The sequence below is a fragment of the Notothenia coriiceps genome, unplaced genomic scaffold, assembly GCF_000735185.1.
Source record: "Notothenia coriiceps isolate Sejong01 unplaced genomic scaffold, NC01 NC01_scaffold00008652, whole genome shotgun sequence".
Taxonomy (NCBI): domain Eukaryota; kingdom Metazoa; phylum Chordata; class Actinopteri; order Perciformes; family Nototheniidae; genus Notothenia; species Notothenia coriiceps.
In genome coordinates, this window is record NW_011341353.1 from 1 (window position 1) to 22900 (window position 22900).

The 22900-nt window shown below is 40.8% G+C and overlaps 2 protein-coding genes across 2 annotated transcripts; one reads left to right on the forward strand and one right to left on the reverse strand.

The window, feature by feature from the left end:
• Positions 1 to 1577: 1577 nt before the first annotated feature.
• On the forward strand, positions 1578 to 5021 carry LOC104944694 (calcium/calmodulin-dependent protein kinase type 1G-like). Its single transcript, XM_010770267.1, has 5 exons — positions 1578 to 1663; positions 1745 to 1832; positions 3092 to 3309; positions 3441 to 3536; positions 3655 to 5021. The coding sequence occupies exons 1-4, from the start codon at positions 1605 to 1607 to the stop codon at positions 3502 to 3504; spliced, it is 429 nt and encodes a 142-aa protein (XP_010768569.1). The 5' UTR covers positions 1578 to 1604; the 3' UTR covers positions 3505 to 3536; positions 3655 to 5021.
• LOC104944693 (laminin subunit beta-3) lies at positions 4426 to 21322 on the reverse strand. Its single transcript, XM_010770266.1, has 23 exons — positions 21234 to 21322; positions 21096 to 21144; positions 20020 to 20174; positions 16872 to 16986; positions 16642 to 16715; positions 16321 to 16512; positions 15677 to 15740; positions 15408 to 15598; positions 14864 to 14984; positions 13715 to 13903; positions 13411 to 13566; positions 12961 to 13154; positions 12448 to 12544; positions 11109 to 11484; positions 10867 to 11027; positions 10211 to 10401; positions 9334 to 9540; positions 9096 to 9240; positions 8505 to 8712; positions 7810 to 7951; positions 7549 to 7725; positions 6709 to 6871; positions 4426 to 5253 (listed from the first exon to the last, which is right to left on the reverse strand). Exons 2-23 carry the CDS (start codon positions 21118 to 21120, stop codon positions 5123 to 5125), a joined length of 3474 nt encoding a protein of 1157 aa, XP_010768568.1. The 5' UTR covers positions 21121 to 21144; positions 21234 to 21322; the 3' UTR covers positions 4426 to 5122.
• Positions 21323 to 22900: the final 1578 nt, after the last annotated feature.

Sequence of the window (22900 nt, forward strand, 5' to 3'; positions counted from 1 at the left end):
CGACCTCTGCAGCTCATCCAGAATGCAGCTGCTCGTCTGGTCTTCAACCTTCCTAAATTCTCCCACACCACGCCGCTCCTCCGCTCCCTTCACTGGCTTCCAGTAACTGCTAGCATCCACTTCAAGACACTGGTACTTGCGTACCATGCTGCGAATGGATCTGGCCCTTCCTACATCCAGGACATGGTTAAACTGTACACCCCAGCACGTGCACTCCGCTCTGCATCAGCCAAACAGCTCGCTGCACCCGCACTGCGAGGGGGACCCAAGTTCCCATCAGCAAAAAAACGTGGGTTTGCTATCCTGGCTCCAAAATGGTGGAATGAGCTCCCCATCGACATCAGGACCGCAGATATTTTGCACATCTTCCGGGGGAGACTGAAAACTCATCTCTTTCGACTCCACTTCGATCGATAGAATTACTAACAAAGAATTGCTAACAAATCACTTATATACTAATAAAGGACTGGCTTATCTAAAGCCAGTTGAGTAGCACTTGAAATGTTTTAGCTCTATGAAACCTGATGTACTTATATGATTCTGTTTTCTTCAAGTCTGTATCTTGTTGGTCGAACGCACTTATTGTAAGTCGCTTTGGATAAAAGCGTCAGCTAAATGTAATGTAATGTAATTTCACATGAATGTGCTGGGCACAAATGTTCATACAGGGTAGTTTATTTAGTTTGAAAAAAAAAAATCCAACGATTTACAGACGTCTCTTTCCCAATGTTAGTCAATGGGAAAAAGTGTTTCCGGGCCCAGCGACTGATACGGAAGTGTAGTCCCGCTGTTTGGTCACAACGAATATTTTCCTCAGAGTCCGGCGCACGACGGGACCTAATACAAAAATAAAAACCTGAATATAAATGCAGAAAGAAAATGAAATACATGTTTGAAAAGTGAACATGAAGATGAAGAGGAGGTGTTAAAGGCAAATAGATATTTTAAAACTAATGCATTACTGGATCTACTTTCCCTGCTGTTTTATTTCCTGTTATGTAGCTTAAGCATTAGCACAGTGCTGCCACTGACTGTTACATACCTCCACTCCACAGGAAGACCAACACATGAAAATGTCCAGAAACACTGGGACAGTGCAACTTAATTAGTGAATTAGTTAACTTGGATAAGTCAAATTAAACACCATGTTATGTGTTTAAAAGCTATACAATGGTATAATGAATCAAAAGGAGTTCTGTTATCGAATCTTAATATGCTGTGTTGAACAGAACGGAACAAACATGTATACCAGTTATTCAAGGCTCAATGTTCCTCAAACATCCAAGCATTAGTCTTTCTGTGGATGGGTTTCAGCGCAGCTTTATTTTTCACATGACATACTTTCTCGGTTTTTCCTTTATCTGGTTTAAGGGTATCTTTTTTTTGGTCTTTACGTCTGAGTCCTGGCGCTCAGTTGTTGCCGTGTTTCGCTGGGGCCTAACAGTATAAAATGTATGTAACATTGAAAAGGATTCATACATTATTACATTGAAGGTGACCAAATGGGTATATTTCTATGCTAACAGCAGGAGTACTTTTTCTATATATCGTCAACTAACAGATGACTATTCCATGTCTCAACAGCCAAAGACTTCATCAGGAATATGATGCATAAAAACCCCACAAGACGCTTCCTCACCGAGCAGGCACTCAGACACCCATGGTGAGTCCTCTCTGTCTGACACGCACGCATGCACGCACGCACGCACACACAGATGATCTAATGTCATTGACTTGATTGCAGGATTGCTGAAAACACAGCTAAAGACGTGGACATTTCTCAGTCTGTGTGTGAGCAGATGGAGAGAAGCTTTACCAAATCCAAATGGAAGGTGAGTCACACTTCCATTTATAACTAAAGCTTATGATGTCATATTTTAGCTTAAATTTCCCATGTCATGGCCATTTCTACTGATCATAATTCCATTGTTGAAGTCTACTAGAATAGATTTAAACTGTGCAATGTTCCAAACTCACATTGGTTTGTCATACAGCATCTCTGTATAGTATGTGTTTTCACTCTCTGTCCTAAACGGCTTGTTGGAGCTCCTGACCCCCCCCTCCCTGTGAGCCCAGTGGCCGTCTGCGAGACAGCGAAACCCAGCCCGAAACCAGCCCGAGCACACACACACACCCGCAGCCTGGCTGGGAGTTTGTGTGTGTGCTCACACACAAACTCCCAGCCTCGCAGCGTCCCGCCGTCTCAGGGAGGAGAAATCGGCGGAGCTGCAGCTGAGAAAAGATTGAGTGTGTGTCCCATCCTAGTGTTAGGAGCAGTGGACTAGCGTGTGGACTTAACGTAACGGCTCCACGGATTGGACCAATCGGTCCATTTGGGTATGGGCACGTCACTATACCCAAGAAGTAAACAATGGAAAAAGTGAAATCTCCAACGAGGCGTTCTGGGGCAGCATAGACAGGTCTTTTCTGTGTTCGAGTTTTATTCGCTACAGGGTGTACTTTGAGAGTTTGTGACTCTGCAGACCGTTTAAATGCAGAAAAAGCTTCATCACACACAAGGGGACGGGTAAGAACCGGAAAAGCATGACATGGGCCCTTTAATAAGAACGTTTGAAACATATTGCACCGATTACCAAACAGTGATAAAAGGATTATGCTAAACAAGTTTTTAATCAACATTCAAATATTTGTTTTACACCATGACAACTTAGTGCTACAATTAAGCATTATATAACTATCAGAATGTAAATAAGCAGCGCAACAAAGGGAACACATATTTGAACTTTAGTAATCTAAGGAAAAAGTTTATTGGAAATTAAAGCTTCAAATACAAGTTGACAAATGCCATAAACTCTTTATTGACACTCTACTGTGTAAAGTTTCAAACTCTATTATTGCATCTGATATTTGCTTTTATATTTAATAATGTCATTGAGACACAATAACTCTGTACTCATTTCATTTAATCTAATCTAATATAATTTTGAGGTTGAGTAAATGGTTCATGATTTAGTGACTTATTTTATATAAAACCATCCTGTTCATGACAGGCTGTCCTGACTTACAGACACGTGTTATGGCATACGTAGCAGCGGTGTAACTCTCTCTTTGTATTTCACGTTTCCCACAGCAAGCCTTCCACGCAGCCTCAGTGGTTCACCACATGAAGAAACTGCAGTCGTCCCTTTCCGAGCCCCTCCCCCTAGATCCCTGCAGCCTTGAGGCCCTGGACCCGAACGGGAACCTGTTCCCGGGGGCCGGCAGTCCGTCCTGCAGCAGTGCTGAGGAGTCCAGAGAGGGCAAAGACTTCCTCTCAGAGACTGACGCTGCTTTCAGGCCCTCCAAGAGGTGGGAGCTGTTCCAGAGCCAGACAAATGTTGATATTGCAGTAACTGTATTTGTGTCAGGGGTCTGGGTTCGAACAGTGACATATCGTCTATGATTATCTATAAATCTTTCCAAATTGTGGTGTGTTGCAGTGTGGACAAAGTGTCTCAGAGGAAGAACCCGCCCATTCAGTCTGGAGTGTGTTCTTTCATGTGATTGGCTGCCTAACCAAGATGAATCCCATGCAGGTAAAGAGTCATCGCTCTTGTTCAGAATAAAGATGTTAGTTAAATTACTCTTTAAAAACAACTTGTTCATATTAATAACTGATTTTCAAAAATGTGTGTTTTTTTGTTGGAATTGAAGCCACTCATTTCGTGGTATGAAGATGTTGACACTCAGCTTTTTCCTCTCTGCTGCGGTTTACACACATGGAGTATCTGCACTATAAAAAACACTTTCACAAGCAAGGCCTGTTTATAAGGAGAAGGAACAGAAACAACAGGAATTCATCATTTAGAATTCATACAATTTGTGTTACGCTGATTGTATTTATTTTTCTGTATATAACTGTAAATATGTCACTAAATACCATCAAAATGTATTTGTTTGGAAAAGATTCATGTGAGATATGCAAACGTATTACGGGTTCTATTTGACTGACGTGGCTGCTATGAAATGTAACAGCGTATTTTTATAAACTGAAACTTCAGAGTCATGTTGTTTGTGTGCTCTGTATCTTTTCTAATAGGCTATTCCTAATGCACTGTATATTCACCATACACTTACAGAATGTATGAGTGTACCTTTAACTTTTAAACATTGCAAAGGAGATTTTAGGGAAAGTATTGTTATGTTCAATTCATGCTGGATTATAATTCTGATTTCCATTTTACAAAAAGATGGTTTATTTGATTTATGAGATGAAACTTTGATTTCAGTGATATGTAAATGATCTGCTGTCTTGTTAAACAACTGAACTCATCAAGTGCCACACTCTGGAGGAAATATCTATCACCACTAGTGATGTCATGGAGTATTCTAAATGAACACATGTAGTGACATTCTGTTTGTGGTATTTATAGGTATGTAGTACTTGTATCTAGTACCATCTCCCATGAAGCTCCAACGCATGCATCAAAGTCATAAACACCTTTATTTAAATACTACAGATTCTGCACAAACAACAGATGCAATACAAAGAATAAATAAGTTAACATTCACCCTTTTTCCGTTTTGTATTATTCAAATACAATAATTGTGGTGCAATGTTCACAGTGGAGAGTATTGCTGCTGACAAATAAATCCTATTTGTGTTTATAAATCCTATTTGGGTTTGCTCTTCGCTCTCATAAAAACAGAAGTTGTGTTTTCTTTTCAAATAAAGTGCTAAATGATGAAAATGAAACTGATGGACTCAAAATATCACTATGTGTTTGACCAAATATTGAAATGCACCTACATAATGTCATAATACTGGTACTTTTAAAAGTATTTACACACATTCTGAGTTAAATAAATGGAACCCTCACTATTGTTACATTGGCACTGTTACTTACTATGGTCTTTAATGTTCAATAGAGTTATTTTGGGATAAAGAGTACTCAGTTATGTGTCTTCCTGAACCCTCTTTCTGCCCCCTCCTTCTATCACATTCAACTCCAGATAATCACGTCCTACATTTCCCACAATTCATTGAACTGCCCTGGATAATGTTATAGACAGGAGTTATAGCAATGTTCAAAAGGAAAGAAGTGACAGCTTTCTTCCTGACAGTAGAAGCAGTGTGTGTGTGTGTGTGTGGGGGGGCGCCTGCGGGCCGCCTGCGGGCCTCTCAGCCATGGCAGATGGCAGATTTCCGACGAAGCTTTTCCAAAAGATCTTTAAGCTTGACATCCAGCCCTTCAAGCTGTGAGGACTTCTGTAGGATCTCGTCCTGCAGCGACCTGAGGGACTCGGCTTTACCTGAACAAAAGAAAGTAGAGGAAGTGACTGAGGGTGTGATCAAACACTGCAGGAACAACTTAAGTCAAAGTACAAATACTACTGTCTCCCTTGGTATTATGTCATTGTCTGTGCCTTGCTTTGTAAAACACGTCTGGTGTCTATATGTGACAATGTTTTTGTCGTCACATGTTCTCTAATAATTCTGAATAATAAAAGTGTAATTCTAGTTTCAAAAGTAACTCGTTATGAAAATTGGATCTTTTCACAGTATCATATAAATATGATTATTATATTATCCTGTTTTTAAACATGTACTGTACTTTGTCAATGTGCACCAAGTCTAGATAAATGTAAATGATAAATGAAATACTGCGTAGATTAGTAGTACAGCACAGTATCGTACCATATCATCATATTATGTGTTTTCATTTGTCCAAAGTAACCTGTAACTATGAGTGTTCAAATGAATTTAGTGGATCTTTACAGAATAGAGTAGGACATTTGGTTTTCTAAAAGTTTGTGTACAGTGGAAGTATAAAGTAGCATAAAATGGAAAAACTAAAAAAAGTACAAATACGTTTATTTCCGGCAATATCCAGAAGGCCAAAAGTGAGACTTAGGGACAAACTGCATGTAGATCAGTCCTTACTTATAACCTCTTCGAATCAGAGGGGAGAGTTTGGGTGTATTTATCAAGCATCTCACATTCACCCGGTGAAATGACCTTCAGCTTAATGGTGAAACGTTTCAAATCCTCCCTCAGCAGACAGGAAGACTTATTTATAAAGTGTTCTTATTTGAGAGTGACTAACATTACTAAAAGGTTAATGAAATCAAAAGTTGAACCACTCACTTTGTGGTTTGGTGCGCTGCATTACCAGAGGTGAAAGAAGTACTCAGATTTACTTGAGTAAACGTAGAAATACTATGGTCTTAAAATACTCTGTTACAAGTAAATGTGCGAAATGTTACTTAGGTAGAAGCACAGAAACAATATGTACCGGTACTTACAGTATCAAAAGTAAAAGTCCTTTCACAATATTCTATTTTTGATATCATATTTAATATCCTGTTTTTATCACTAACAAATACATATCAGGGCATTTCAATGTTGTAGTTTGTCAATATGAAGCCAATTTAAGATACGTAAAATGAAAATACTGGTTTGAATTGGTAGTGCAGTACTGCATCATATCATATAAGCAAATCACATGTTTTAATATGTTAAGTAAACTGTTACTATTAGTGTTAAATACATGTAGTGGAGTGAAAGTACAATCTTTGCTTCCAAAATGTAGCGGGGTAGAATAATAAAGTGTCATTAAATGGAAATGCTCAAGTAAAGTACAAGTATGTAACCTAATACAGTTATGTGAAATGTGTTGACATTAAACATTTAATTGAAGTTTTTTCAGTTTACTTTAGCATGGTACTTGAGTAAATTTACTTGTACTTTCCAGCACTCTACAGTACCTTCCAGAGCCTCGGTCATGGTGTTGGTGGTGTTGGCCAGTTCTCCAGCATCCTGCTTTAACTTGGCAAGCCTGTCCCCCACGGGCCCCGCCCCCCCCTCCGGGCCCTTGGCCGCAGCCTTTTCCTTCAGCTGCTGCAGCTTCTCCTCCAAAGGCACCAGGTCCTACAAACACACACACAGAAACACACAAATATTTGAATTCTCCAACAATACCCAGCAACAATAACAGCGTTCCTAAATGTTTCAACAAATTCCTTACCGGGAAAGTCTTAATGACGTACCCTGACAGCAGACATTTGCAAATGAAAAAAACCCGTTTCAGCTCATTTCAGGATTTATAGTACATTACTCATTGGTGGAAAGTGACTTTGTATATATGAGGTACTTATATTTAAATTGAGTATTTCCTTTTCCTGCTACTTCATACTTCTACTCCACTACAATTTGGAAAATAAACATTCTACTCTTTACTCCGCTACATTTATTTGAAAATATTAGTTACTTTGTAGGTACAACATTTTATTACAAAAATGTAATGTAATGTAAAATATCTGCTGTAAATTGTATTGTAAAGTTAATAGATCATTCATTGGAATCCAGTGATAACATATATATTATTGTTTCTACAGTGGTATTGTAACTTTGACCTAAGAGTAAGAGCTGAGGACTCTTCCGCCGCTGACGTTGATACGAATGTAAGTGGTGTGACCAAGTATTTGAGACACTTGAGTTTAGTAGAATAAAGAAAGCCAACAGCTATAACCTCAACCCCAGATGGTTCTAGGTCCTCTTTGTTAACTTAAAGGTTTATTTAAAAAAAGGCAGAGCAGGTCCCCCACCTCTTCAGCAGCATCTGCCTCATCTTGAGCCTTTTCTGCGTCTTCCTGTGCATCCTCAGCCAGCTGGCCTCCGTTCTTCAGCAGCTCTTTAAGCTCGTCCAGCTGAGGCTTCATCGGCTTTATCAGTTTTGACACATCATCCAGAGTCTTATCCGCCGGGATCAGCTGCTCTTTGGTCTGCATGAAGAGAACCACCAAAGCTCAGTCATTCTTTCTTTGGACTGAATGTGCCCAACGTCAGCTACGTTTGATGTGTCCTACCTTGTTAAGGTTGTCGCTCAGGTTCTCTATGAGATCCATGCTGTTCTGCAGTTTGACATCCAGGTCAGCGAGGGAGCCCTCCTCCGAGACGATGCCTTCCAGCAAATCATCCACACCGTCCTTTACTCCTAGTGCCGTATCCCTGTAGTCAGAGAGAGAACTTTGACATCAACCTGACATAAATCATCACAAAAAGACACAGCAGAGCATCCTGGGGAAGAGAGGAAGGAGGCCCCTGTATTTCTACATTTTGATTTAAATTGTATTCCTGATAAAAACTATAGGGGCAACTTTCGATTAAGTCTTAAATGTTAATTATCTCAGTCTTAGTAACAGGATAATAAGATCTGTGTGTGCCATTTTGGAATTTGGATTTGTTATCCTAAACTCAACGTAACTAGAACAGATGTGATGCTAGAAAAAAAAGGACAATCTTACAACATTTGACTTGAAAATACTATATCTATAATGTATCGTACAAAATGATTGTGGTTTAAAAATGTCAACATCTTGATTAATGTTTTCAACCTGTTTAATGATATATATTCTGTGATGTAACACTACATGTCCTTGTTAATAATTGCATTATTCATTTAGGCTAAAATCTGTAGTTTTTCCACCTTGGCCTTTTTATACGTATATTTTATTAAACAGACTGAAGCGTCAGCAGTGTGCTCCTGAAGGTTGAAGCCCACCTGGCATCCTTGGCTTCCTGCAGCAGTTTCCTGGCTGTCTCCAGCTGTGGCTCCGCCTCCTTCAGCACGGCCGTGCTGTCAGGCAGGTTGGCGGCCAGGTCCTTCAGCTCCTTGAGCTTCCTCTTCAGAGCATCCAGACTGAGAGGTAATTTGGCTTTCAGGATCCAGTCGCTCACCTCCTGGATGTGGGTCAGGTTGGAGGAAGGGTCTGCACAGAGAACAACAGAAACAGCTTAGCCAATTAGTACTGGAACCAGGAGAGCCTGAACCTCAGACAGTTACAGCGGCTGTCCAGCTCTATATTGGAGCTAAGTGTAGAAATAAGCAGCAGCCTTCGCACCAATGAAGAAGTTGTAGCAGTGTGTTAGTCGGGTGCTATGGAAGCAATGCGAGAGATTTGTCTGTCTGTGTTGTTTTAAAACGTGTGTCATAACGGATCCCTTGTCTTTTACCTGCATCTCCCAATGGGAACAAAGGAATAACCTGAACCTGGAATCTTCTTTCCATATATCAGGGGAGGGGGTCAGATGTACTGTATGTGTTGGGCCACCAGCCTCCTCTCGCTATATTGTGCACCACAACAATGTTTACCTGATAGGAAATCCTTGAGATCGTTCACAACATCACGTGTCTCCTTCAAGTCGTCTTCTAGATCTTCTCTGGCCTGCTTCATCTTATTGGAAAGCTTCTCTGCAGTCAGTCTCACCTGATTGGTGTTTTCCTGTGCATCCTGGAGCTGTAAGGGATTGATGTTGTGTTATACAATGCCTATAGAATCTGAAAACATTGCTTGTAAAACCGGAGCAGAGGTGTTGGAGTGTGTGTGAACCTTCTCTGCAGCATCGGTGATCTTCCCAGAGAGCCGGTCCAGTCGCTCCTTCACATCCTTCACATCAGCGTCGGCCCTCTTGCTGAGCGGCAGGGCGCCCACACACTTTTCGCCCTTTTTACAAGGTGGGGTTCCCTCCGGAGGACACAAGTCTTCACCCTCACACTTCAGAGGGGTGCAGGGCTCTGAGCGGACACTGCCACATACCTGAGAATATAGGAGCCATGGTCTCATTGTAGGAAAAAGCCATCAAACAGGTGTTGATACAATTCTCAATGAATGCAAAAGTAATCAACCAGTATCTTCAAAGCTGTAGTTTTGATAATGCTCAGTGATGGATAGTAACAAAGTAGTATTAGTATTAAGTGGTAATTAAGTACAATTCTGAGTTACTTGTACTTTACCTGAGTATTTTCAGTTTATGCTACTTTTTACTTGCATTCCACTACATTTTAGAAGCCAATATTATACTTTTTGCATCACCACATTTATTTGACAGCTTTTGTTACTAGTTACTTTTTAGGTTTACTGTAGATAATTAGGTAATAAGAAATCTTATTAAATAAACTGATATATATTTCTTGTTAAAGATATCCAACAGCATATACAGTTATTTGAATTAGCTCTACATCACATACCAGTTGTTATACAAATAAATCAATAATCATAATAGTAACCCATTAACTCAATATATATAAGATTCTAAAATGAGCTATCATGCAAAGTAGTACTTTTACTTTTGGTACTGTCATATTTTGAAGCCGATACTTTTGTACTTTTTGAATGTAATATTGCTGAATTTCTGAGTACTTCTTCCAACACTGATCGTGCCACAAAGCACACTGTATCTGTCTCCCTGCCTGAGGCTGGCAGTCACCTGTCTGGCAGCAGGAGTGAGGTCCGGTCGGGAGGCTATGTCTCTGGTGTTGGCGGGCTGTATTTGGTCGCGAATGTCATTAGTCTCTTTTCTCAGATCAGCTGATTCCTTTACTGGGGTTTTGCTGTCATCCACTTTCTTAGCTGCATCGGTAGACTCATTGTAGGCGTTCTTGATGGTAGAAAAAGCTCCTAATGGGACAGTTAAACAAAACACAAGTAAATTCTACGATGTCCCCATATAAGAACGTATTTTTGAGAGAAATGGTGGAAATGGTGCATTTTGATTAGAGCCACATAAGAGAGAGTCTATTTTACCCTCTTGTTTTGTTGTAACTTTGGTGTTCTCCGCCAAATTTGATCGGTCTGTTTCAACTGCTCTTATATTAACATAAAAACCTACAAAATGTTATTTAACACCCTTTTAATTGGTAAATAATGTCTCAGACCAATGGTTTACGTGAATAACTGCAGTAAATATACAAAGAATAGACACTGAAAATGTATTCCAAAATTTAAATGTAATCAAATCGATGAAATCAGTCAGATTTGACCCGGACACAACAGGAGGGTTAAATCATGCACACAAATAACTGCAAACAATGATCTGTCACTAGGTGTAGTGTGTAGCGGTGATGGTGTGTCCCTGTTTCTGACCAGAATTGTTTTGACTGACGGAGTTGTCCTTTGCATCTTTCTTGGCTTTGTACTGCAGAGTGAGACTGTCCAGCAGAGCCTGCAGTTTGTCCAGCTCTGAGCCCAGACCAGGAGTTCTTTCCTTGGGTGACTGCTCATTGTTAACCTTGTCCACCTGGTCCCTGCAAGACAAAATTAGGCACCAGTTAGAGAAAAAAAAACAGAAGTTAGCGGATTCCCATGTTTCCTCTGTGGAGCCTTACCTGAGCTTGTCCAGTTTGGACAGAGCTTCATCGATCTGTGTGGTGGTATTGAGTGGAAGAAAGATGGATCCCCGGATCAGGTTCAGGCTGTTCTCCAGGACCCGGATGCGAGGTCCAAAGTTTCCAAGATCACCAGAACCTGCAGGACTGGTAGGGATGCTGGGGGAGAGTCTCCCCAGGGCTGTGCTCAGGTTCTGTCTCTGGGCGTCCAGCGTGAAGAAGCAGGAGGGACATGTGGTGCAGCCCGGGAAGGAGTCGCAGTGTCCCCGACTGCAGGAGTCACAGCGGGGCCCCGTGACGCCCGGCCGGCACAGACACACTCCGGTCTGCTTATCACAAACTTCTGGAAGTGTTCCTTCAGCATCACACCGACACGCTGCGGAGGAAGAGACCATTACAAGACGATAATAAACTGAAAATAATCTACACATTATACTTTGGTTGAACAGTTTATATATAATAAATATAAATACACATTTTAATTATTATAATTTTTGATATGCATTTTTATAATTTCATAACAAGACAGCTATCACTACACACTGACCACACTTGTACATGCTGTTATAATGCATTTTCCACATAAATGTCCAAATATATTTTTACATGAATCGCTAGACACAATGATTACAGATATAGTAGCCTTGAAGAGGCCTGCTTTAGTTGGAATGAAGCCCCCCTGTACACCCCACTACAGCAGCCTTGGTTCATGTCTTGAAATAAGCAATTAAGAATGGACCTGGGACTGTAATCTGGTACAAAAACATAACTGAGACCAGATTAGCCTCTGCTAAACACGGGATCTGTGAGTGAACAATATCTTGTTATTATTTATTTCAATTAAGTACTGTCAGTCCTGCACAACCCTTCGAATGTATTTCACATTTGTATACAGAGCTACCTTTTTTAATATCTGCACAGCTTTCCAATTTTCGTAACAATGCACATAATTAATGTATTTTATTATTCTGAGTATTTTGTCATATTATACTCTATTTGTTATCCTTTGTTTTTGGTTTATCAATATTTCATGTAAATACTTCTCTATATTTTTATGTTACAATAGTTTCTTTATTAAAGTTTTTTTTTTTGGGTGGTTTTTCTTACAAGGTATCTTCTTTAACTGTGTTTATGTATGCACCATACACAGCTAGACCAATCCCTGGTATGTGTAAACTTACTTGGCAGTAAACCTGATTCTGATTCTGAACCTTTCTTAAATGTGAATCCAACATGTACTGAATATACACAATTAAACAAGATACACTTGTACCTTAACCAAGACAGAAAACTACACATACTCTAGGATCGCCACTGGGAGTAATGAGAGAGAGCTCACGCTTGCAGCCGATGAGAGCGTCTCCGTACGTGTTGTCGGGGCACTCGGCGCATCCTCGGCCTCCAAAGCCCGGTCTGCACTGACACTGACCGGTCACCTGGACAGGAGGAAACGGAGCTGATTATAGTCAGTACTGTTTTCAGTGTAGTCACATTGTCAGTTGATATTCACTGATACTCTAAAAAAACAGAGACGTTGACTTAACTAAATGAATTATGTCAACAAATCATACACAATTGTTTTAGGTTAGTTGAAAGCAATAATATTAAGTTTAAATAAAAAAAGAATAGGTTTAACTAGATACTATTGCTTTCAACTAACCCAGTACAATTATGTGGAACCTGTTGACGTAATACATTTAATTAGAGTCAATGTTTCGTTGAAACAATCATTTGGGAATGATTAAGGGATTAGGGGAAACGTTTTTAAAACTGATTTGATTTTATATTGAATTTCATTTGTACTGGTATTTCAGTCAAATGTTCTATTACTCTTTGGGGTCAAAGGTGGTACCTGGTCACATGTATCACTGTAGGACCTGGTGGGGTCACAGTTGCAGGGGGTGCAGCGTCCTGACAGAGAGGGTTTCCAGTAACCTTTAGAACACACTTCACAGGTCAGGCCGTGGAAGTGAGGACGACACGGACACTGGCCGGTGATCGGGTCACACACCTCTGTCAGAGAGCCGTCCACAGAGCAGGAACACTCTGCAAAGAAGGAGCAGTTAGGAAGATCCCCAGACACACACTTCAGACTGAGTGATCCACTGCAGTAACAGTGATAGTATAATGAAGGTTTCAAATGGAAGCTAAAGAAGAGTGAAACATCTGATATCTTGGGATTATGTGTTTAAGGATTCTCAAATTCAGGAGCATGCACTGAGACCCTTCCTCTGATCTGGCTGAGCTAGTATTTGTGAAACAAAGTGTGATATACAGTATATTATTATTATGTTATACTCACTGGAGCAGCCCAAAGGGTCGGAGGTGCTCAGGCCGTAGTAGCCTCTCCTACAGCGGTCACAGCGGGGCCCTTCAACATTCACCTTACACTGACACAGACCTGTGCTGTCGTCACACCGGCCCCCGTTCATCGTCCCCTCAGCACTGCACACACAGCCTGTAGCAACAACACAAGGATGTTATACAAGAGAATATTTTGCACATTTTGCATTCTCAATTCAAACATGCATGCCATTGTAAGATTTGTTTCGTGTTGCATAGCATAACGTTCAGAGTGCTTTCCATCCCACTGATGATCTACTCACGTAGGCAGGCATCAGGGCGGTCCATGTGGCTGCGGGGGTTGGGCTGGTAGCCTGGGGCACACTGGTCACACTTTGGCCCTGTGGTGTGGTGCAGACATCCCTCACACACACCTCCACTCTTCCGCCCGCTGGCTTCGTACACCGCCTCGTCGAAACGGCAGCGCTGAGCGTGGTTGTTACATTCACAGCCTGAGGAGAAAAAAACAGTAATAATTAGTTAACTGTTGATATTTGATCCCCAGCCACTGCAGGCAACATGTCCAATAAACTAAACCCCAAATCAGAAAAGGCTTCAGTGTGTGAGTGAAGGCTCGTCTCATGAGCAGGAGCACTTTGTGTGGCAGGCAGCCTCTGCCTTTGTATGAATGTTTAAATGCTGACTTGTACAAATCAGATTTCCTGTTTTCAGCCTCCACCGTGACAGAGCTGGACACCAGTGAATGCCAATATCAACGTACAAGGTTAGCAATGATAAATACAGTAAATAACCTCACCCAAACTGCAGAGGTGGAAGAAGTACTCAGATCTTGTACTCAAGTAAAAGTAAGTAGAAATACCACAGTGCAGGAATACTCTGTTACGTTACAGTAAAAGTCCTGCATTCAAAATGTTCCTCAAGTATTATCATCAAAATATAGTTAAAGTAGCGACAGTAAAAGTAGTCATTGTGCAGATTGGTCCATTTCAGAATATTAGATATGATATGTTTTATAATGATTGATCATGAAAGTGTTCTCAAAGCTGGTAAAGTGCAGCTAGTTTGAATTACTTTGTATACTAAAGGGTAGCTTGTGGATTTACTCCAGGTGGAACTAAAGTCTGATTTAACACTTGATTATATTTCACATCATTCATCCACATCTGCAAAGTAACTAAAGGTGTTAAATAGATGTAGTGGAGTAAAAGTAAACCATTTACATCTGAACTGTAGTGGAGTGGAAGCACAAAGTAGCAACAAATCGAAATACTCAACCAAAGTACAAGTACCTCAAAATTGTACATAAGAAGTGTACTTGAGTAAATGTACTTAGTTACTTTACACCACTGCAAGACTGTAGCCTTATGTAAAGTAACTTATTCTACTAACTGCTCACTACTTTATTTAATCGCCTGCTTTTTTAGAGGAGGTGAAGCAGGAGCAGGTCTTACGTTGGCAGGCGTGTGTGTCCCCCTCCTCTGCAGGGCTCCAGGGACGGTCGTTGTAGAGGTCTTCACAGTGCTCACAGTTCACACCTGCTGTATGATGCTGGCAGTCACACTGATGATTCACCTGCAGAGCAACACAGAGAAAGGATCACTGCAGCAAATAAAATAATAATAAACAAAGTCTTAGTTCTGAGAATATGGTTCTGAGACATTTGGGGTCGAAGCTGGGTTTAGCATAGTTCACTGAACAATCTGAAACGTTGACTCTAACTAAATGTATCATGTCAACAGATTTCACATAACTGTATTATGTTAGTTGAAAGCAATACTATTAAGGTTAAGTAAAAACATTAAGTGCAACTTATTATTTTTGCACTCAACTAACCTAATACAGTTATGTGAAATCTGACATAATACATTCAATTAAAGTCAACGTTTCACTTTTTGTGAAATAAACCAAAAGCATGAATAAGCTGTATAAAGAAAAACATTTGCCTACCAGCAACTCCATAAACCCCCCCTTCCTCAACCCCCCCCACACACACACCTGTATGCTGCTGGCCTGCGGGCTGCTGTAGGCCTCTGGCAGGCACCGGTTGGCGTGTCCGTGGCACATGCAGCTGCCCACCACCCTCATCTCCTTCAGGGCGTAGAACCTGCTGAGCGCTCTGCCTGGCAGCCGGGGGACCTCGCCCAGCTCTGTGAGCCTCACCCTCAGCCCCGTCACCCCCGACACATCTGAGGGGGAGAGAGCAGGTCAGCAGCGTACCCTGTGACCCAGTGAACTCATTCATGACAGACAATTGAGAGACTCACCTTCAATCTTTTGGCTTTTGGAAGCTGGAACATAGGCATACTGACGCAAAGGACTGTATTGGATCTGGAAAAGAGACATTTACAGTAAATGTCATTTTAATTTATATAACATCATTGTTTTCCTTCACAGTGTGATTTGCTCTTATTTCACAACACAATGTTTTTTCTTTCTTTGTGAATGCATTCCTCCCCAGGCTTTAACAGGTTGGAACTGTGTGTATACTTGTCTAAACATCACATTTATCATGAGTTAAAGCTAAATCAATTACAATTTTTTTCCACAATTACAGATACAAAACTGCAGGAATGAAATCTAGTTTGTAAAGGTGTTTATTTTTAATAATTAAAGTTAATTGAACTCCTCAAATCACACACAAATTACAAAGTGTTTATTGATTTTTTGCCTTAAAACCTACCTAGATATTTTCTAAAGAAAGCAAAACACCTTACACTGAATTTGGCCAAATTGTTTGCCCACAAGCAGCAAAAAAACAAGACACTGAAACAAGGTCTTCTTATGCCGAGGACATCACAGTTCTTCAATTTAATAACAATACAAATGTAAATAATGTTAGATCTTATTTTAAAATCGGACAGAAACTAAACATTTAGAGAAATGAGCCTTGAAAAAGGTAAAGCCTTACGGTGTGATCTTGATATGAGCTTGCTCCAGTAGGGGGCAGTGTGTAGCAGTATGTGTGCTCCAAAGTCAGAGGACTTGCTGTGGGGATGCCAGGAAAAGATTTTGCACAGTCTGTAGCCAGGTACAGGGCAGGCTGCCACCCTCTGCCGTCATCCAGAGTCCTCTCTATAACAAAGGCATTGGGACGAGGACCCTGCAGAGAAATACAAATGCTCTGTGATGCAAAGATACAATACCATCCTAAAGAAGATTTAAACATCCATCTAACAACAGAATAGACAGAAGTGAGTGTGTTTATTTGTGTTGATGTGATCCAGCATACCTTAAAGCTGAGCTGCAGGTTGTCCAGCTGGAACAGATTGCCCAGGTCCAACTGGAGGGTCACCGGGGTCACCTCTACAGGAAACACAGCACAGCAGCACACATGTTCACAGAGAAATACTTTAATACTCAAATACATGTTTCAGATAGATTTCATGACGTTTGGTTTCCAACAGCCAGAGGACAGCACTATTTTTCTTTCTTTATCTCTTTATTTCTTTCTGTGCCCACCTTTCTTGGACTGCCACCATCTCTGCGGTCCGGCGGTGGACAGGACATCCCGGACAGTGTGGGCCAGCCGAGCGTTTGGGTTGGTGGAGTCACATGGACAACACTTCATCCTCCTCTAAGAATCACAAAACAAACAAACATCAGTATCAACACACTTTCCCACAGAACTGCATTGTAATATTTGTGCATGCATTGCGACTCGTCATTAGGGGCAGGCACAGCCCCACCTAGTGTCAGCAGAAAGTAATGCAAATAATAATTCCCAAAATATGCAAAAAATATATATGTTAAAATATATTTTAAGATCATGTTTAGTCATCTGATTCGTCTGTACATTGCTGTTTTAGTCTGCGTTCTTCATTAGTGCTTAATTAGTGCAGTGTTTCTCAAAGTGGGGGGCGTGGAGGCATGACAGGGGGGGACCAGGAGGAACAATTATTATGACAAAGAAAATAAAGAAATACAAAAAATAATTCATAATTTGAAAAAGGATTTATTCAAAAATAATATGCTACAGTACAGTACAAGTACGTCTGGAGCAAAGTCCATTTGTGACACCTGTGGAACGTGACTAGTGAACATGAAAAAAATTAATTATAAAATACAAATCACACAAACCCGATACAATTTGAAAATTATTTCGAGCAACACAACACCGGTTTCCACAAAGCTAACTGAGGAAAGGTCTTTCTAAGATGAGTATTACCGTGACACTTCATGTGTTTGTATTTGATGAGTCAATATGATTCAAGCTTGAAAGCATAAAATAAACATTGTCGTTATAAGCAGGAAATAAGCATTGAATTGTAATCACTATTTTTTTTCTTATAAAAAAAACAGTGAATCTTATTTTAATGACATGAGAGGATTAAACTCTTACAAACTTGGCTGTGTTCATGTCACGTTGATCACCACCTCTCCTCAGTTAGCTCAGAGGCTTATAAACTTGACATATGTGGGTTAAAAGTGATTTAATGTGGAGGCTTTTTCCGAAGGTTTGTGGCTTTTGGCACTGAGGTCCGTCACCTCAAACACACGTGCAAACACACACTGTTTGCATTTAGTTATTGCCAACTGCTGTTGCACCAACTGTACATGTTATTATGGTAGAAACACATTAAAAATACTTTTTAAGTAATAGTCCCACATTAAGAATATTACTAAAACAAAAGTGTGTTAAAAAACACATTGGAAAGGATAAGTGTATGCGGGAATAGGAGGGGTACATGATACGTAATATGCAAAGTGTGTGAGAGTTTGATGTATTCCTATAATTTAGCTGTTTTGAAACGCAACCCCATTTATTTGAATTCATCAAGATTTTTCTCTCATTCTGGATTCCTTTCATAACGTGGAGGCAAAAAAATAGTTCACTTCAAGAATAAAAAATACAAATTGGTAATATCATAATCATATCGGGTTTTAAGTATTATTATTTGTTACTAAACGAGCTGCTCGGAGCAACGTGATGACGCAGAGCGAACAAGATGGGACTGGCCCTCCGAGCTGGAAGTGAGGGCTTTTATCTTTACTATTGTGGGTCTTTACTGGTAGTTATGCGTGTGTGTTGGTGTGTGTGTGTCAGCGCTGAGGTACAGCTGAGCGTTGTGGCCCCTCCCTGACTGGACGAGGTGCGGCTCAGGTATTACAAAAAGGGAAAGCATTGATCAGTCAGAGAGAGTCCCCACCCAACACAGCTATCCATGCCCTGAGGCGCTGTAAACACACACTGTGAGGGACGAGGGTTACACAACATCACACACGTCCTGATGGGATGCTCTGTCTTGAGGAGGGTTTGTCTGATGTGCTAATTAACTGTAACTCAAGTACTGTCTTTATTATAACGTGCAGGAACTTTAATTACACAATACAGAAGGTAGGAGTTCAACAACATTACAGAGAAACTATCTTGAAGGTGGGATCACACACACACACAGACAGACAGGCACGCACGCACGCACGCACGCACGCACGCACGCACGCACGCACACACACACACACACACACACACACACACACACACCCCCACACACACACACACACACACACACACACACACACACACACACACACACACACACACACACACACACACACACACACACACACACACACACACACACACACACACACACACACACACACACACCACACACACACACACACACACACACACACACACACACACACACACACACACACACACACACACACACACACACACAAACACTCTACAAGTACCCGTGGTACTTTGTACTGCAGTTTGGAACCTCTGGGCTTCTGTCCAGCTCCTGACCTGTGCTGCCTTCTCACTCTATTTTGCATCATTCTTTTAATTATTATTTGACTATTATTGAACTAAAATACTGCCCACAAAAAAAATCTTGTAGAACACATCTTTAAAAACAATCTCTGTCTGGGGGAATTCTGACAGCACAGCAGACAAACAATACCACATTTAAACTTCAACAAGATTAGATGTTGTAACTAAACGTCTGCAGCTGGGTTGAAACTATTCTCAAAGTTCCAGTGCAGTTTCACCAGAAACAAAATGTCAGCGTGATACATCATGAAAGATGATCTGTTGGGTTTTATCTCACATTCTCTCCCCTTTTGGAGCAAAACATTTTCTGTATGACTCTTGCTCACTGTTTGACCTCTGCCCTCTCTTATTACAAGATGTAAATCCAGTAAGAGGGTGTTTGTGCTGAGCCAGCAGATGCACTGATTTTTCAGACGCTGGTCAAAGAGAACAGTTGCAACATGATGCCCTGGCATTGAAATTAGACTGTTTCACAAATGGGCTGTGGACAGTCTGGCCAAACCCCCGCAGCCTCCCCCTGTCTGTCTGGTCACCCTGACCCTTGACCCCCCACGCACAGAGCCATGCGAGGCCCGGCTGAGACGTGACTGGGTGGTTTCACTGATATCAGCTTTTGAGGGAGATGTGCCTTTTTGATGTCTTCTCCACATATTTAACCCAACAGCTCTTTTAAGCAGCCCCCCTCTGCATAGCAGTCTCCCTCGATCAGGAGCGTTTACTGAGGTTTGATTACAGGGGATTTTAGAGGTTTTGTATAAAATTGTAACACAAACCAGAGACACTTGTGTCATCACATCTTTGATGGTTCACACAGGACTGTCCTACCTGTTCGTATGGGGTGCAGTACACCTCGGAGCCCGTCAGGCCGCAGGTGGAGGAGGCATGGAGCTTGTGAGACCGGCCCAGCAGGAGGTCATTGCTGGGGGGGTAACAAGCCCCTTGAGAGCAGTCAGTCTGGGCCTGTGATACTGCAGCTATGGCTGTCAGGAGGGGGCAGCACAACAAGAAATGAAACGTTACAATGGGTTTTATAACTATATGAACAATGTAAGTCCTCACAAACATGAATATCACACTTCACAGCAAATACTGACCTTAATCATGCAGGACCAATGTTTGTAATGTTAAAGACTGTTTGTGTTAAACTAAAACACACCACAAATCCTCTAGAATGTTGTGTTATCTGGATTAAATAAATTATCTTTCATTTATTAATACATTTACTTTTTTCTACTCAGCAGATGGGAAAGTATAAATACTTTAAAAACGTACAACTCCATGACATTGGTAATTAAAAGGCATGTAAACCCTTACAGTAATGTGATAAAAGTGTTTTGATATAATATGAATGTCTCTTTTCAACAGTAAAATGTAATGCCTTTTACTACAATGACCTCAATCACATGATACTTTATCAAACCAACCTAACCTGATTATATTGTTGATATTCTGCCTAATCCAACCTTTAAAATGAATTCCCTAATCTATCTATATACTCACCCCTAATGAAGCACAATGAAACGTCTGCATTACTCAAAACGGATGCTTTCTCAAAGGGTAGACACAGCCAATGTCACTCATTGTGTCTGAATTTTATATAAATGTTATTTGTACATTTGTACTAACACGGTTACGAATATAATTTATTTTGTTAAATTTGAAGAAAAAGGTGTTTTAAGTATTTCCCCTAAAGTAGTGTGAAATCATTCGAAGAGAGTATGCAGGATTTCATTCCAACCAATCACTGCAGCACAGATCAGGTTCGTTTCAACTCTCTGCTAGAAAATGCAGAGACGCATATAATCAGCTGCTGAAGTGTTGGGCTGGAAAACCTGGTGAAAGTTGCAGGACATACTTGAAACAGAAAGAGAACACAAAAGGAAAAAGGAACACATTCTTACCAGCTAAAAGTAAAAGTAGTCTCATGTTTTGTTCGTCCTATGAAAAAGTCTGGTGAGAAAACAAAACAAATATCAGCAGGCGGGAACGATCGAATAGAATCAAAGCCAGTCGTCTGTATTTCCTGAAGTGGGACTCACCTGCAGTGTGTGTGCTATCAGCTCTGTTATCTGCTCTATATAACTGTGTTGCTGCCAAGCTGCTGCGTTATAAACACTGTCTCACCTGGGCGCTATGACACATTGTGTGTAAGAGTCACACCCTTCCCCTCCACTCCCTTCACTCCATGAATCAACACACACACACACACACACACACACACACACACACACACACACACACACACACACATACACACACAGACAGGAAGGCAGACACAGTCAACACGAGGAAACCACAAACTTAAAAAGACTCATCCAGGTGTAATACAACACAATCCTGACCTCAAATATAAAACTTAAACGGAGCTCCAAACATTCCATCTGCTCATTGAGCCAGTTAGAAAAACATCAAATGTTCGCAGATGTGTTTCTTGTTACTGTGCAGGCTAAAACATGTCTTTACAAAATCTAGTATTTACTCTCCCAGAGAACTCTGGGAATCCTCTGACTTTTTCATGCAGCACCATCATCATGTTAGCATGTCTTGTGAACATTTGAACATGTTAATGTTAGCATATAGCTGCTATACACTTTAAGAATACATCGATAGCCATAAAGCCATTTTTGATATTCGCAGTAAAAGTATTACTTTTAAAAACTCATTAAAAAAAAAAAATACAATAAAATGTTTACGATTAATAATTTGATTTTCAGTTGTCAAAGGTGGACCCGCTCTTTGTTTGCTCAGATTCTTCCCCACAGTGGCTGGCAGAACACATTGAACCTTAACATTCCTTAAACGCCGGGGACTATCATGTCTCAACATATCAGAAACATGATGCCTAAGTTTGAATCTGTAATGGCTATTTATTTATCATGACATTTATGTTACACTTAAACACTGTTTTGTGTTTTTCCCATTCATAAAAGCAGATTTTTGGGAGGGGGGGGGGGGTACCCTGTCAGATACATGCCTGTGGGCGGTCTTACCCAGCCTGTGTGCTAACTGTGAGTGTGCAGTGCTGCTGATCATCACCTCTGTGTAAGAAATAGTAGCCTGAGGGCAGCTAAACACACGTCATGTTTTTCTCCATTCTCCTCAGACACACTGACTAAGTCCAAGTAGGGTGTGTCTACTGACTCAACTAACACACACACCCAAACAGGCACACAACTTCAGGCATGTACGGTCACGACTTCAATTACACAGGAGATCAGATATAACTGTCTTTTTATTATTCTTGGTAACATCCTGCTGTTTCCTCTCTGTCAACCCGATCCCTTGGTTACAGTGAAATTGAGCCATGACTGCCTTTTTAAAGAATCGGTGACCGATAAACATCACTGCAGAGCAGATACCTGGGAAGCACCTGGGAAACAGTGGGGAAAAGAAACTAGAACAAAACAAATTACAATCACATAATAAACTTCTGTGTGCCTGAACACGTTTCTGCACGTATTTACTTTGGATTATGTGTTCTTCATGTCTACAGAATGTTTTGTACAGGGATCTATTGGTTTTAGTGTGGTGTTATTACAACGTACATGTGAGAGGATCATTGCACTCCTGAACAACTTTTTGTAAAGAACATAATATTTTTGGAACTTAAAGACAGGGTTGAGCTAGCCACAAAGCATTTTATACTATTACAGCAAATCGTTTTCAGTTGAATCTTCGTTTTTGCCACGCAAATGTACAACCGTAC

Coding starts and splice junctions, on each gene's coding strand:
- LOC104944694 (XM_010770267.1), top strand. CDS start 1,605: ATGATGCATAAAAACCCCACAAGACGCTTCCTCACCGAGCAGGCACTC. Junction 1,664..1,744: donor CAGGCACTCAGACACCCATG/GTGAGTCCTCTC, acceptor ACTTGATTGCAG/GATTGCTGAAAACACAGCTA. Junction 1,833..3,091: donor TTACCAAATCCAAATGGAAG/GTGAGTCACACT, acceptor CGTTTCCCACAG/CAAGCCTTCCACGCAGCCTC.
- LOC104944693 (XM_010770266.1), bottom strand. CDS start 21,120: ATGAGACTACTTTTACTTTTAGCTG. Junction 16,716..16,871: donor ATGGTGGCAGTCCAAGAAAG/GTGGGCACAGAA, acceptor TGTTTCCTGTAG/AGGTGACCCCGGTGACCCTC. Junction 16,513..16,641: donor ACCTGCAGCTCAGCTTTAAG/GTATGCTGGATC, acceptor ATTTCTCTGCAG/GGTCCTCGTCCCAATGCCTT.